Source organism: Ochotona princeps, chromosome 14 (genome assembly GCF_030435755.1).
Source record: "Ochotona princeps isolate mOchPri1 chromosome 14, mOchPri1.hap1, whole genome shotgun sequence".
Taxonomy (NCBI): Eukaryota; Metazoa; Chordata; class Mammalia; order Lagomorpha; family Ochotonidae; genus Ochotona; species Ochotona princeps.
Genome location: NC_080845.1, coordinates 1853429 through 1867320, shown reverse-complemented (window position 1 = coordinate 1867320; position 13892 = coordinate 1853429). Strand labels below are relative to the sequence as shown.

At 57.2% G+C, this 13892-nt stretch overlaps 1 protein-coding gene across 5 annotated transcripts in view; it reads right to left on the bottom strand.

The window, feature by feature from the left end:
• Window positions 1–422: 422 nt before the first annotated feature.
• Window positions 423–13892, bottom strand: part of AK8 (adenylate kinase 8) — a 111093-nt gene continuing 97623 nt past the window's right edge. For all 5 annotated transcript variants that reach the window (XM_058672719.1, XM_058672715.1, XM_058672718.1 and 2 more), the window contains 2 exons: window positions 1271–1351; window positions 423–760 (listed from right to left, as the gene is read on the bottom strand). In XM_058672719.1, the coding sequence (XP_058528702.1) occupies window positions 523–760; window positions 1271–1351 (319 nt within the window). In that variant the 3' untranslated portion in view covers window positions 423–522. The remainder of the gene's footprint in view (window positions 761–1270; window positions 1352–13892) is intronic.

The following is a 13892-nucleotide window of genomic DNA, read 5'->3' as shown; positions in this document are numbered from 1 at the left end:
GCTTAAATGGCACGGCACCCCTGGGTGTCCCCCCACCCACTCCAGAGGCCTCTTCCTGGCCCCATGTGCCCTGCAGGGCCCTGTTCCACACTGGCTTCCTGCTTTCCCAGGTTCCTCTTGTGTGGAAACAGCTGGGCTCACCACAGACACCTGCCCGCCTTTCTGGAGAGTTCCACTGGGGGTGTATTTTCTGACAGCTGGGTCCAGTGAGAGGCTGGCTCCTGTGTGCCAGACTCTGAGCTTGCTGCGCCCCACCTTGGCCAATCCCCCAAACCAGCCCTGTGCAGGCTGTGAGAGCAAAGTGGCTCTGAGGACCCCGAAGCATGGCTGTGCTGTGGCCTTGGCCGTGTTTGCCTCCAGGAACCCAGCTGAGGTGTGTGATGCCCCTGCCTCCCCACTTCCAGGCTCCCCCCACACCTGGCTGTCTTACAGCTGCCCACTAGGAGCTCTTTATTGGGCTGGGGGCAGTTTGCAGAAGGTCAGGGCGGGGTGGAGGCTGGGGTAAGGGAGGGGCTAGTCCCCTCAGGGGCCTTTCTTGGGCAGGGGGTTGATGATGCCGCTCTCGATGTACTCGAAGACAGTGTAGGGGTCCTGGTCGCCGTTGAGGGTGATGGCCTGCGAGTAGAACTGCTCGAGTTCTGCCGAGTTGCGGTAGAACAGGTCCATCTTGAACTTGACCCGCTCCTCGTGGTCCCTGGGGTTCTGCAACAGGCGCTCCTGGATCTCCTGCGTGGGCGGGGGCTTGTACAGGAGGTGGTACCTGCGGGAGGGACGGGAACCCCGCTCAGCGCAGCCAGCAGGGGAGATGGCTGCCAGGCCCTTGGACCACCAGTGCCCCAGGAGCTGGAGGCAGCGGCCCGAGGCCTGTCCCTATGCTGGGTCACGTTAGAGAGACCGGGCTTCCTGCCTGCCTGCCCCTCCCTGGGCTCCTAGCCAGACAGGGAAGAGGGAGTTTGAGGGCACTTGGGTCCCATGCGGAAGGGTGTGCACAGCGACACCAAGGTCCAAGACACACATCCCCTGGCCCAAGGGACACTGCTCGGCGCAGGCTGGTCGAAGGCAGTGACTGCAGGGTGGGTGCCCGTGTCCCCAGGGGTGCCCGTGTCCCCAGGGGTGCCAGTACAGCCTTGGATATTTCACTTCCTGTTGCAAGCAAAAGAGGTGACTAGTCATGGACCCCCAGAGCCAGCTGGGTGAGCCCGGGTTCTGTCCTTGGTCATGTGCTGTGCTGACCCCATGCCAGGGCATTGGCCAGGAGCCCAGCACCCACCTGTCTCCTGTGACAGGGTCCATCCTCCTCAGCGTCAGCCGCTCCATGACTGAGTCCAAGGGCACGTTCAGGAAGAACACCCTGGGGGAGGCAGAACAGGAACAAACCCATTGTCCTCACACTCTGGCTCTGCAGCACCCCTCCCACCCTACCCAGCATACAGCAGCCAGGCCAAGGCCCCTGCTTCACGCACCCCTCCGAGTCCAGGTCATCCCCAGCCCCTGGCCACCTCTCCCAGAGCCACGGCCCAGCCAACCAGAGACGCCTCTAGAGCCCTGAGCTGCCAGGGTCAGCCCCTCGGCACCTGCCTCGCTCGTGGCTCCGGCCACATGTGTGCCTGCACTGCTGCTCATTGACCACTGCTGGCACCTCTCTGGGTGGGCAAGGTGGCATGTTTCATCCTTGCAGGAGTCCCCAGTCTGTGTCAAGGTCTCATCCCTGCCTGGACCTGCCGAGCCACTGACCACCTCCCTCAGACTCAGCTCCCTCCACTGAAGGATGGGGCTGGGACCAGCTCCTCGGCGTTGGAGATTCGCCTAGTTGTCTCCTTGCTATTGAACCTGGCAAAACAGCAGAAGCCTGAGTGCCCAGGCCCCTGCCACCCACGTGGAGTTCCTGGCTCCTGGCTTTGCCTAACCCAATCTCAGCCACTGCAGGCACTGGGGGGAGTGAACCAGGAAACGGGGATGCGGTCTCTTGAGTAAGTGATTAAATAAACAATTAAGTCCTTAAGAACCACCTTGGTAATGCTTTATTAAAAAATAATAATAATAATCCCTGAGGCTGGCACTGTGGCTACTGCCTAGCGTTCCAGCATCCCATGCGGGTGCTGGGTTCAAGTCCTGGCTGCTCCACTTCCCATCCAGCTCCCTGCTTTTGGCCTGGAAAAGCAGTGGAGAACAGCCCAAAGCCTTGGGACCCTGCACCCACGTGGGAGACCCAGGGGACGGTTCAGGCTCCAGGTTTTAGATCAGCGCAACTCCGGCTGCTGCAGCCACCTGGGGAGTGAATCATCGGACGGAAGATCTTCCTCTCTGTCTCTCTCCTCCCTCTGTAACTGCCTTTCAAATAAAATGAATAAACATTCAAAAGAATCACTCCTGATATTGCATGGCGTGCTTTCTGGTTTGTCGCGTGGCTCCTTCACATAGCCTCCGAGGACGGGGAGCAGCTCCTGCTGCAGTGACGTCAGGAGCATTGGTAGCAGTGACACCCACAGCCCTGACAACAAACCCACTGACCGGGGCCTCTCCCTCCCTGCGCCTGTTCCCAAGACTGACGTCCATTCCCGAGGAGCAGCAGAGTAGCAGCTCTGGGGGGAACGCACACGTGGGAGCACAAAGGCAGGGAGTACACGCTGGAGTGTGCATGGGAGCACGCACCAGAGGAGCACACGCTTGAACACACATGCACGGAGTGCCCTCTTACACAGAACCTGCACACACACGGGGTGCAGGTGCTGCAGCGGCTCCACACCCCCCAGGGCCCACAGCAGTGCTGTTGCTGTGGCTGCTGGCCACTGACAGTGTTACTCTGGCCACTAACGCTGCCCCCACCACCACCACCAAAGGCAGCAGGTCCAGAAAACTGCTTTACAAATCCACAAGCCCCGACCCACACGAGGGATCCAGGCTGCCTTCGTCATGCATGGGGGTGGCTTGGGACCATGCTAATGTTTGAAACCTGCCCCTGGCAAAAGCCTGGCCAGGACAGCCAGCTGGCAGCCCACGGGAAGCCCAGGGAGGGCGCTGGGCTCTCTGCTCCTGCCCCAGCTCCTCTTGGCCTTGTGTTTTCTGCCACTTATTTATAACAACACAGCCAGAACAGAAAGCAGTGAGGGGAGGAGCCTCAAAGCTGGGCTGCCTGGGTGGACGCCCCCCACCATCTCCACGCACCTGCTGTGGGCACTGTGGGTGGGGTGCGGGCGCAGCCTTGAGGGTGCCTCAGGAGAGGAGGCAGAGGGGGTCTGGGGAGCCCCTGGTCCCTGGCTGCCGCGCGTGGGAGGCCTGGGAGCTTATTAGCTGCCTGCCTGCCTGCTGGGTTGGAGAGGGCATTCTAATGAGACCCAGGGTGGGTTGCAGGCTCCGTGAGGCGGGGGAGGGCTACTCACCCGTGTTTCCAAGACCTGCCTGATGTTTGATCAGCTCGCCTGAAATCCAGAAATCTAGCCTCTCCCTGCCTCCTCCCAGGGTGCCGGAGCTGGGGGCGGGGCACTCTGCCTGTCAATCAGTCAGCTGCTCAGGTCCAGCAGGGGACCTTGGGGAAAGGGGCTTGCCCTGGGGTGGGGATGGGAGGGTCTTCAAAGCACACGGTCCACCTGGGAACCAGAGCTGCCTCCCCTGAGTTAGTGTTCAAGACAGGAAACCGAGTCACTAAGAGGCAAAGGAGTCAGTGTCTGCCCCAGCCTTGGGGATAGATGGAACCCCGGGCCTTGCTCAGATGTACTGCAGGCACAGCACAGTACAGGAACAAAGAGCCACTGAAGATTGAAGAAAAGAACCCTGGAGCCGGCATTGTGCTGTGGTGTGCTGATCCTCAGCCTGTGACGCCAGCATCCCATAGGGGCACTAGTTCGAGTCCTGGCTATTCTACTTTCTATCCAGCTCCCTGCTTGAGTCCTGGGAAAGCAGCAGAGGATGGTCAAGTGCTTGGATCCTGCACCCATGTGGGACACCCAGAAGCTCCTGGCACCTGGTTTCTGCCTGGCCTATCCCCAGCCATACAGGCCATTTGGGGAGTGAACCAATGGATGGGACAGCTCCCTATTTTTGGCTCTCTTCTCTGTAACATTGCCTTTCACATAAATAAAAAGATCTTTAAATAAAAAAAAAAAAACAGGAAATGACAGGTGTGGATGGGGGTGGGGAAATGGGGTCCTGCGTAGTCACAAAAACAGTATGTGAATGGGGGCATAGTGGGTGAAGCCGCTTGCCTGCAGAGCCAGTGCCCGTACAGGTGCTGGCCTGAGACCTGGCTGCTCCACTGTGGACCCGGCTCCCTGCTGATGTGCCCGGCAAGCAGCAGAAGGGAGTTCGAGTGCTTGGCTCCCTGCACGCACGTGAAAGACCCAGATGGAGTCCCAGTTCCTGAGCTCGACCTGACCCAGCCCGGACCTTGGCAGCCATTTGGGGAGCTCTCTCTCCAGGCCTTTCTCTCTCACTGCAACTCCACCTTTCAAATAAAGATTTTTTTTTTTTTTTACGAGAACTCTTAAGAAAAGGTAAATGTACTTTCTGGACACGGGTGATAAAAAGCTGGAAACCAAAATCAAGAGGGAACATTTACTACAGGATGAAATGAAACTCTCAGGCAGAGAGCGAGTAAAGCAGCAGGAGCACTGTGTTGTGAGAAGCAGGAAGCCATGCCCGAGGAGCTCAGGAAGGCTTTGCCTACAGGAGCCAGGGCACCACGTGCGGGCTGGGAGCTCAGCTTCCTCCCACAGGGCTGTAGACTCGGGACGGTTCCAATCTAGCTTTCAGCAAGGTCCTCTGAAAGTTAATTCTAAACTTTATATGGAAAGAGAAAGGAATTCGAGTGATTAAGGCAATTAAAAAAAAGGTTGAATTGATTTTAAGACTGACGGTGAAAGGGCAGATTAGAACGTCTCAGGAACAGAATGCGGTGTCCACAAACAAGCACGGCCGCTTGTCGGGCAGCGGGGCCGCCTGCCGCTCACTGGGGCAAGAGGAACGCCATTTTCCGATGATGCTGGCACGGCTGACAGGCCTGCTACACCAAATGACCACCGTGAGAAGAACCCTGACCACTCCCTCACACCATACACACATTTAACCCCAAACCGCCCAACGGCATAAGCACAAAACCCCAAATCACGAAGCTCTGAGAATCTTTTGTGACTCTGAGTTAAAGATTTCCCTAGAAATGACATCCAAATCATAATCTATGAAAAAAAAAATTAGGCTGAACTTTATTAAAAGTCTATTAAATTTTAAAAATCTATTAAATTTTAAAGTCTTAATTAAAAACCAGTGTTGATCAGAAGGTGTTAAGAAAATGGAATACGAAGGGCTGGTGCAGTGGCTCAACATGTTGCTCTACCACCTGTAGCACGGGATCCCATATGGGCGCTGGTTCTAATCCCGGCTGCCCCACTTCCCATCCAGCTCCCTGCCTGTGGCCTGGGAAAGCAGTGGAGGACGGCCCAAAGCCCTGGGACCCTGCACCCACGTGAGAAACTGACTTCAGCTCAGCTGAGCTCTGGCCTCTGTGGATCTGGGAAGTAAACCAGGACAGACACAAACGGCACTTCTGCCACGTTTGCGGCAGCTGCTGGTCGCTCCACCATCTGGGTCGCCTCTTGATCTAATTCTTTGCGTATCTTTCCTCTTTCCAGGGGGCGTCACATTATTTATTTACTATTTATTTATTTCTGATTCACTTTATCTGAAAGGCAGAGTTGCAGAAAAAAAGGGAGGGACACAGAGAGATCTTCCACCTGCTGGTTCACTCCCCAGATGGCCACACAGCCAGGGCTGGGTGAAGCCCAAGCCGGGTCTCCCACGTGGATGCAGGGACCCAAGAACTCGGGCTGTCCTCTGCTGTTTTCTCTGGTGCATTAGCAGGGAGCTGGACCCGAAGTGGAGCAGCTAGGACTTGAACTAGCACCTGTGTGGAATGCTGGCATCAGAGGAGGTGGGTTTGCTCACTACACTGTAGCACTGGCCTGCCTGGAGTTTACAGACATGTCAGCACAAGCAGTCATGTGGTCTAAGATAGAGAGAAGACTCCCGCAGGACGGCGGCAGAATGGGTCAAGCTGGCGAAGAGAGCTGGTCGCGAAGCAAGATGAAACGGACCTGTGGAGGGAGGGAAGGGGGCTGTGGGCCCGACTGGGCGGGGCTGGCAGGCCAAGGTGTGCGGCTCATGCAGAGAAACCAGAGCAAAGGATGAAAGTGAGGCCACGTGCAGTGGCCCCGGAGAGCGGCCAGCTCCTGGGTGGGACCTGTGTCCTAGTGCAGCAAGGCCTGCAGCCCACAGGCGCACCAGTTTGTCTCCCGGCTGCTCCGCTTCTGACTCACATCCCTGCGAATGCACCAGAAAAAGCAGTGGAGAAGGGCCCAAGTCCTCGGGGCCCTGCACCCACATGGGGGACCCAGAAGCTCCTGGCTGTGGATAACATCACACAGGGATTTCAGAATTGTTTTTTGACATCCAAATGAATTTTTTTTTTTTTAAGATTTATTCATTTTATTACGGCCAGATATACACAGAGGAGGAGAGACAGAGAGGAAGATCTTCCGTCCGATGGTTCACTCCCCAAGTGAGCCACAACGGGCTGATGCGTGCCGATCCGAAGCCGGGAACCTGGAACCTCTTCCGGGTCTCCCACGCGGGTGCAGTGTCCCAAATCCTTGGGCCGTCCTCCACTGCTTTCGCAGGCCACAAGCAGGGAGCTGGATGGGAAGTGGAGCTGCCAGGATTAGAACCGGCGCCCATATGGGATCCCTGGGCTTTCAAGGCGAGGACTTTAGCCGCTAGGCCACGTCGCCGGGCCCAACATCCAAATGAATTTACAGGCTGTTTTCCAAGAACTCTGGGAGTGCCCGCATTACTAGTCTGTTTACTGTTACTATAACAGAATGTCAGCGACTGAGTATGTCATTAAAAAAAAAGTGGGCCTGGCGCAGTAGCCTAATGGCTAAAGTCCTCACCTTGCATGTGCTGGGATCCCATATGGGTGCTGGTTCATATCCCAGCTCCTCCACTTTCCATCCAGCTCCCTGCTTATGGCCTGGGAAAGCAGCAGAGGACGGCCCAAAGCCTTGGGACCCTGCACCCATGTGGGAGACCTGGAGGAAGCTCCTGGCTCCTGGCTTTGGATCAGCCCAGCTCTGGCCAATGCGGCCACTTGGGGAGTGAACCAGTGGATGGAAGATCTTTCTCTCTGTCCCTCCTCTCTGTAAGTCTGACTTTCCAATATAAATGAATGTTAAAAAAAAAAAAAAAAAAGAGGGTTATTTACAGCTCCAACACCCGACTTTGAGTGGATTCAGGGCTCCCTGTGTGCGGGAATGAGCCATCTACAGCTGCAGGTGCACCCTGCTGTGTGGAACGAGCCAGTGGCTGTGGCCCCTGGAGGGGACTGCTGTGACATCAGGGGAGGCCCAGCTGCAGCACCCCCATCAGCTTTGGGGGCGGTTGGAATGGGTTCAGCTGCCCGCTTCTCCTGGCAGGTGTCTTCAGCAGCACACGCACGGGCAGAGGACACTCCACCCTCCGCGTTGTGTGCCAGGGTTGGGGTAGTGCCAATGTGAGGCCTCCCTAGAGGGTGGGTAAGGCCCTGTCTGGAATTTCTGAGTTTACTGAGTGTATTTTTTGCGCTTGCAGGAGTTGGGTGTTGGAAGACTCAAGGCCGAGTGTTTCTGCCTCATTTTAAAAATCCCAGGCTCCCTGGCTGCCTGCCCTCAGGTGGTGGCTGTGTCCTCCGCCACCGCTACCCGGGTCCCACTCCTTCAAAGTTTAAAGGGAGGCTCACGCTGGCCACTTCTTCCTGAAAACTGTGCATAATTGATAGTTGGCGACTCCAGGCAGGCTGTCTACAGACCCTCTGGGGCAGGCAAAACATTCCCTCTATCATTGATCGTAAACTAGCAGGCACTCCTGGCGCTGGGCAGAGGCAGCAGGCCAGGGCGGGGCGTCACAGGCCTAGGTGGTCTGTGAACTGAGGGTCACGGAAGAACACCTCCTCCAGCACGCACTGCTAGGCCTGCCTCCGCCCCGCAAGCACGGAGGAAACACTGCAAAGTGTTGCCAGCCAGGAAGCTGGGCAAGCGTTCCCCCAAAAAGAGAAATGCAATCGAGTTTCAGGCAGAAAAAGGTGGCAGAAAAATGGAAGATTGGCTGGATGCCCGGAAGCCCACTGCTCAGAGCACCTGGGAGAGCCTGGCCAGCCTGGGAGTGAGCAGAGTGGCTGGAGGAGCAGCCGAAAGGGCCCACCAGCATACGCAGGCCCCCTGCAGGCTTGGGGTCAGGAAGCAGCTAGCGCCAGAGAAGCCAAGAGGCCAGGGGCCAGCCCTCAGCGTGCAAGGAGTTCTAGGTCTCTCACACAGCGTAACGGGTCCACCGCCTATGATAGTAGATCCAGTTCCAGTCCCGGCTACTCCCCTTCCCGTCCAGCCTCTGCTGGTGGCCTGGGAAAGCAGTAGAGACAGCACTCTGACTCGGGAGGGGCTTGGTAAGGACCCCCTGATGTACACCAGCTGCGTCTCTGCAGCTCCACACTGCCAACCTGACTTTATAGCGTGCGCAGGGCTCTGTGCTGCACACGAGCTGCAATGCAGGCCTGGCAGGAGAGGAAAGACTGCCCGGATCCCGACGCCCACGCAGGCCCACAGCACGCAAGCTGGAGGATATGGGGATCCTCCCACGCATTCAGGAATCAAGAGCCAAGACTGTGACCGAGGTCAGCGGCTGTGGGGCCATGTACTTCGGGTGGGGGAAATGGATAGGAAGGTGGGAGTAGGCTACCCTCTGCACCCTGGCCCCCAGAAGCTGAGCATGCTGGGAGCCGCTGAGGGAGCTTGCTGTCCAGGGTGAGCCCCTGGGGGTCCTGGTCTCTCCCACCACTCCAACGGCTTGTCCTTCTCCTTTCCTGGGGGGCCATGTGCACCCTGGACCACCCCGCTGCAAGGGCAGTACAACCGTGCCAGCTGCAACCTGTGGCTCTCAGCTGTGGCTGGGGGTCCCAGGAGAACCTCAACAAGGTGGCCCAGGCACACAGACGTCTTGGCATTGCTCTGATGCCCAGGCGTATCCAGGATGCCCGCAGCTGCTGTTAGGGGCCGCCAGGTATCTAGAGTGTCCATGCCCCGCCTCTTGGTCACCTGTGCCAGAGCATTAGGGGCACTTGCTCCCCCAGCTGTCCATCTCCCACACCCTCCTGGGGGTGCTGGCCTGCTGGGTACCAGCCAGCAGCTGCCCACCCCACCTGCAGGTAGAGTGCTGCCGGGCTTCTGCGCCTGTCTGACAGTGGCGACCTGTATCAGTCCTGAAGTGTGGAAACCAATTGAGACCCTAGAGGCAGACTGGGGTTGGCAAACATTTCCCTGGCTGCCTCGGGACACCTGCCATGCCAGAAGGCGCCAGCAGGTACCACAGGAGAGAGGGAGGCCCAGGTCTGAGGGTGGTCAGCTCTTCAGGGGTACAGAACGCCTCCATAGTTTCCAGTACCTCCACAGGCCTATGTGACCACCACCAAATCTGAGTTCAGAAAATTGTTGGGGCTGGCATTGTGGCACAGCTGGTGAAGGTACTGCCTGTGACGCCGGCATCCCATATTAGAGTGCTGATCTACTTCCAATCCAACTGAATGCATCTGAGAACTCCACTGCCTGGGATCTGGCTGCCCATGTGGGAGACCCAGCTGGAGTCCCTGGCTCCTGACCTTAGCTGGACCCTGCCTTGGCCACTGCAGCCTTTTGGGGAATGAACCAGTGGATGAAAGATCTCTCTCTCTCTCTCTCTGTCTCTTGAACTCTATCTTTCAAGTAAGTAAAATAGACCCTAATGAACACCTGCGTCACCTAAGACACTGGAGCCTGATGACAGCCATAACATGGGATGCAGTCCTGTGACCTGTAGCATCATGGCTGTGGGGAGAGAAGGGAGGCAGGTGTGGGTCCGCAGTCCCTCCGGCTGCCTGAGCACATCGCCCTCACACGCAGACGGCAGAGGCCTGGAGGTGACGGCCTGGTGTCCCTTAGCGCAGGGCCACTGGGTGCCACATGACAGTGGGATCAGATGAGGGATGTGCCAGTTTCCCCAAGGTGACGAGCTGATCTGTGTCAGGAGAAGGTGGCATGAGCCTCCCCGTGCAGTTCACATGGCACACATGTGTCCAGCGATCACAGGACACGCTGTGAACACATGTGATGACCCTCTGAGACATGGGGTGTCCATGAGTGGCCCCTCCCACCCTGGCCCTGGCTCCAAACAGCCATTCAGTCCAGCACGTTTCCTGCTGTGAGGAGTTGTCCCCCGGGGACATTCAGACACAGGAGGTCCCACGTGTTGATGTGGCTCCCCATGTGGGGGTGCAGAAGGACGTGTTCACCAGGTGGCTTAGGATTCCAGCAGCAAAACCGCAGGCAGCCCTCAGAGCCTGCAGGCATCCGGCACGTCCGGCCTTGGCCCCGTGTGCAGTCACGGCTACCCGGGCCCCGCTTGTCCACACTGGGTGGATCCATCTTTTTCATTGCTTATCACTGGATGGGTGTTTTAAGCCTGGGTTTGTCAGCCAGGGTCACACTCTCACAGGGCTGCACTTGGCCAGCGACAGGGGACGGCAGCAGGACAAGGCCTGGCCACGCTTTCTTCACCGTACCCCAGCTGAGCTAGACGTGGGGCACTGCTCAGTTCTGTGTCACTATCTGCCTGCCACTCCTCCCATTTTTTCTCAGCTCCTCTCTTTGGGGTGAATGTCACCCCTTAACAAGCCCTTTGCACTCCTGCTGGGGTCTCGGCACCTCTCCCAGATAACTGGACCACACAGCATGCCTGTGGCAGGGCAACAGCACAGCATGACCAAGCAGGCCTACTGCGATGCTCCTCTAAACTTCTGGGGCTGGCGTTGTAGCGTGGTGTGTTAAGCTGCCAACTGCAACGACTGCATCCATACTGGACACTGGTTCAAGTCTCGGGTGTTCCACTTCCAGTCTACTCCCTGCTGATCCTCCCCAGAAGGGAGCGCAAGATAGCCCAAGTCCTTGGGCTCCCAACTACATGGGAGATCTGGATGGGGCTTCTGGCTCCTGGCCTTAGCCAGACCTTGTCATGGCCACTTGGGGAGTGAAGCAGTGGACGGAGGGGATCTCTCTCCCTCTTCCTCTCTCTGTGCCTTTTAGGTAACAAAGAAGTACATGCTGGACAGAACACCTGTTTCTGGTGCAGTTACGTGAACTCGTCCTGGCACTGTCTCTGCCCACTGCTGGGACCTCCACTTGGGTATGTCCTGCAGTTAGCCTGGGGTTTAATTCCCTCCCACCCCACGAGCCTTGCCATCTGCAGGTGCCTGACGTTTGGGACAGCTCCGATGTTAACCCTCAGCCTTCCAACAAGCGTCACCACGGCTGTCCATTGGCCTCATGGCAACACAGGGCGCCCCCTCTGTGCCAGGTACTTTGGGACGGAAGCCTGCTCCCAAGGATCCCATGAGGAACTGTGATCCCGCCCCGAGGTCAGGGTCTGCCTCTAGGCTGGCTCCGAGATGTTCTGCCAGTTCTCTCTGCGCGGCTCCCCCTCCTAGAGCTGTGAGCCCACTGCCAAAGCCTGGAGTAAGGATGAGGGAGGAGACAGGGGTCCCTGAGGCTGTCTAGCATGTGTGTGTGAGTGAGCCGGGGGCGGAAGCTGGGCTGACACTGCCACGCTCCCTCCAGGTAGGACCGCCCAGCCACACCCCTACCCCCTGCCTCCATTAGGTAAGGGACACCTCAAGGATGGAAGGGATCACTCTGGACTGCCTCTTCAGGGACCCCAGCTGCCTGCCTCTCAGGGCTCACCGTACTATCAGGGGGGGAGTGCAGGTCCCCAACTCCCTTCTGCCTCCCCAGCACCCCCTCTTCCTTCGCCACTGGAGCTGCTGGCCCAAGGAATCTGCAGCCGTGTTTGTCCAACCTGTTCTTTAATTACTCCAAAATTATGTTAAATCCTCGCATAAATATTGCAGTGGCATCTTCTGAGGAATTTCATTCCAGGGACCTGGGTTGCTGCCAGAACTTGGGGCTAAGAAAGCAGACATGCGCGCATGCAGTAGAGAGAGACACACAGAGAGACTGTTCTCAAAATAAAAAGGCAGGGAGGTCATTCATTCCCTGTCAGACCGTCCCAGCGTCAGAGAGCGGCAACCCCGCGGGCAGGAGGAACACCCCATTTCACAGACTCAGTGGGCAGCACGCCGTCCCACCCTCACCTCACACAGACCGCTACTACAGACAAAACAAAACAAAATTCAGACTGCATGAAATATTAATAGCCGGCGGTATTAATTAAGGGGGAAAGTCCATCAAGAGAACCCCAATATGTTTACAGGCTCCCCGGGAAACTGGGACGCTCCACAATCAAGTGCGTAAACGTTCTGAAAAAGGGTCCTGAATATTTTATGAATATTTGTCATAAAACAGAAATAATAACCACTGTGCAGCGCTATTACAATTAATATTTATGCTGCCCGCCATGAAATATTCATGGGGACGGAGGAAGGGGGGCCGGCAGACGAGAATTAATTTACATTGGGCTCGGTTTACCCGCTGGCTTCATGTTTAAGGACGGTTGACAAGCCTCGGTATGAACCCGCCATCACTTCTCTGTTACGGGATGGAGGGGCGGGGGCGGCCCGGCTGCTGACAGCCCACAGATTGAGTTTCTGACAGCCCTTAAAAAAACTTAAATGGCCCCCCACCTTTTCCTCCTTCTTCTATTGCCCAAGGCGCTCTGTTCTGCCACCGTTCATCCGGGCTCCCCTTCCATCTGCTGAAATTAACGAATTAATGAGCGCGGTCCCCTTTACTGCGGGGGCCCTACGACTGTTTACAGCCGATTAAATTCTAATGTGGGGCGGCTGTATAATTCATGAACCAATTAAAGGAAGTGTTAGTTGATTTGATGGGATGAGGACGTACAAAATGCATTTAACTAATGGGGAACCGCGGGCAGCCCAGGACCAGCTCCCGCTCTCGGATTACGCGCTAATTGCCCGCCTTTTACGGCTGTCACAGATAGCCCTGCATATTTCATTGTGCTCAAGGACTTGGGTTGTTGGCGGCTGTAAGGTGGAGAGGCCGGGCCAGGCCTGGGTGTCATTACAGTGCTCCTGACCGGCCCCAAGCTGAAACCCAAACCCCCAGGGTCTGATGTCCCAGGTCATTAGCTGATTAAAGTTTCGGAAAGTCACCACCTTTGGTTGGGCTGTGTGCGTGGGGACACCTATTCGGGACACTGACTTGCTGAGTCCTTTTTTATCAGGGCAGTTGGGAAGGGGGAGGAGTCCACAGCGCCCTCCCCGCCCCGTTCTGTCTCCGGCATCTGTGCCCAGAGCCCAGGGCTCCCGTGGGTCATCGAAGAGCAGCCCACCCTGGGTGCGTCCCCAGATGAGGGTCTCCCCTGGGCTCCACTTCATGCATTGGAACAAGGCAGTCACTTGGGGCTTCATGAGGGGCAAACTGGACCCCAACCTTGAAGCTCTGTCCCCTGCTCCTGTGAGTGTGCTTGGAAGAGCAGAGCCAACTGAGCACCTGGCAAAGAAGGGCAGCCCATCCACAGCTCCCCCAGAGGGACGGAGGGGACCCAGGTGCTGGGCAGCACGGCCCGGGGCAGGGCAGGCTTCCGCCAACATCTCAGATCCCTGAAATTGTAGGCAGCCAGGCTGACCTTAGAATGGCTCCACGCCTCCTCTCTGGCTTTTCCATGAACTGTGTACACACAAACCACAGGCCTGCCATGAACCACCTTTAGCCCTGGTGTGGACATCTAGGAAGGGACTCCTTTGGGCCAGTAGGCTGAGTCTCTGCCCGAGGCACTGGCATCCCATATGGCACTAGTTCGAGTCCTGGCTACTCCACTTCAGGTCCAGCTCCTTGCTCATGTGCCTGGGAAAGCAACGGAGGATG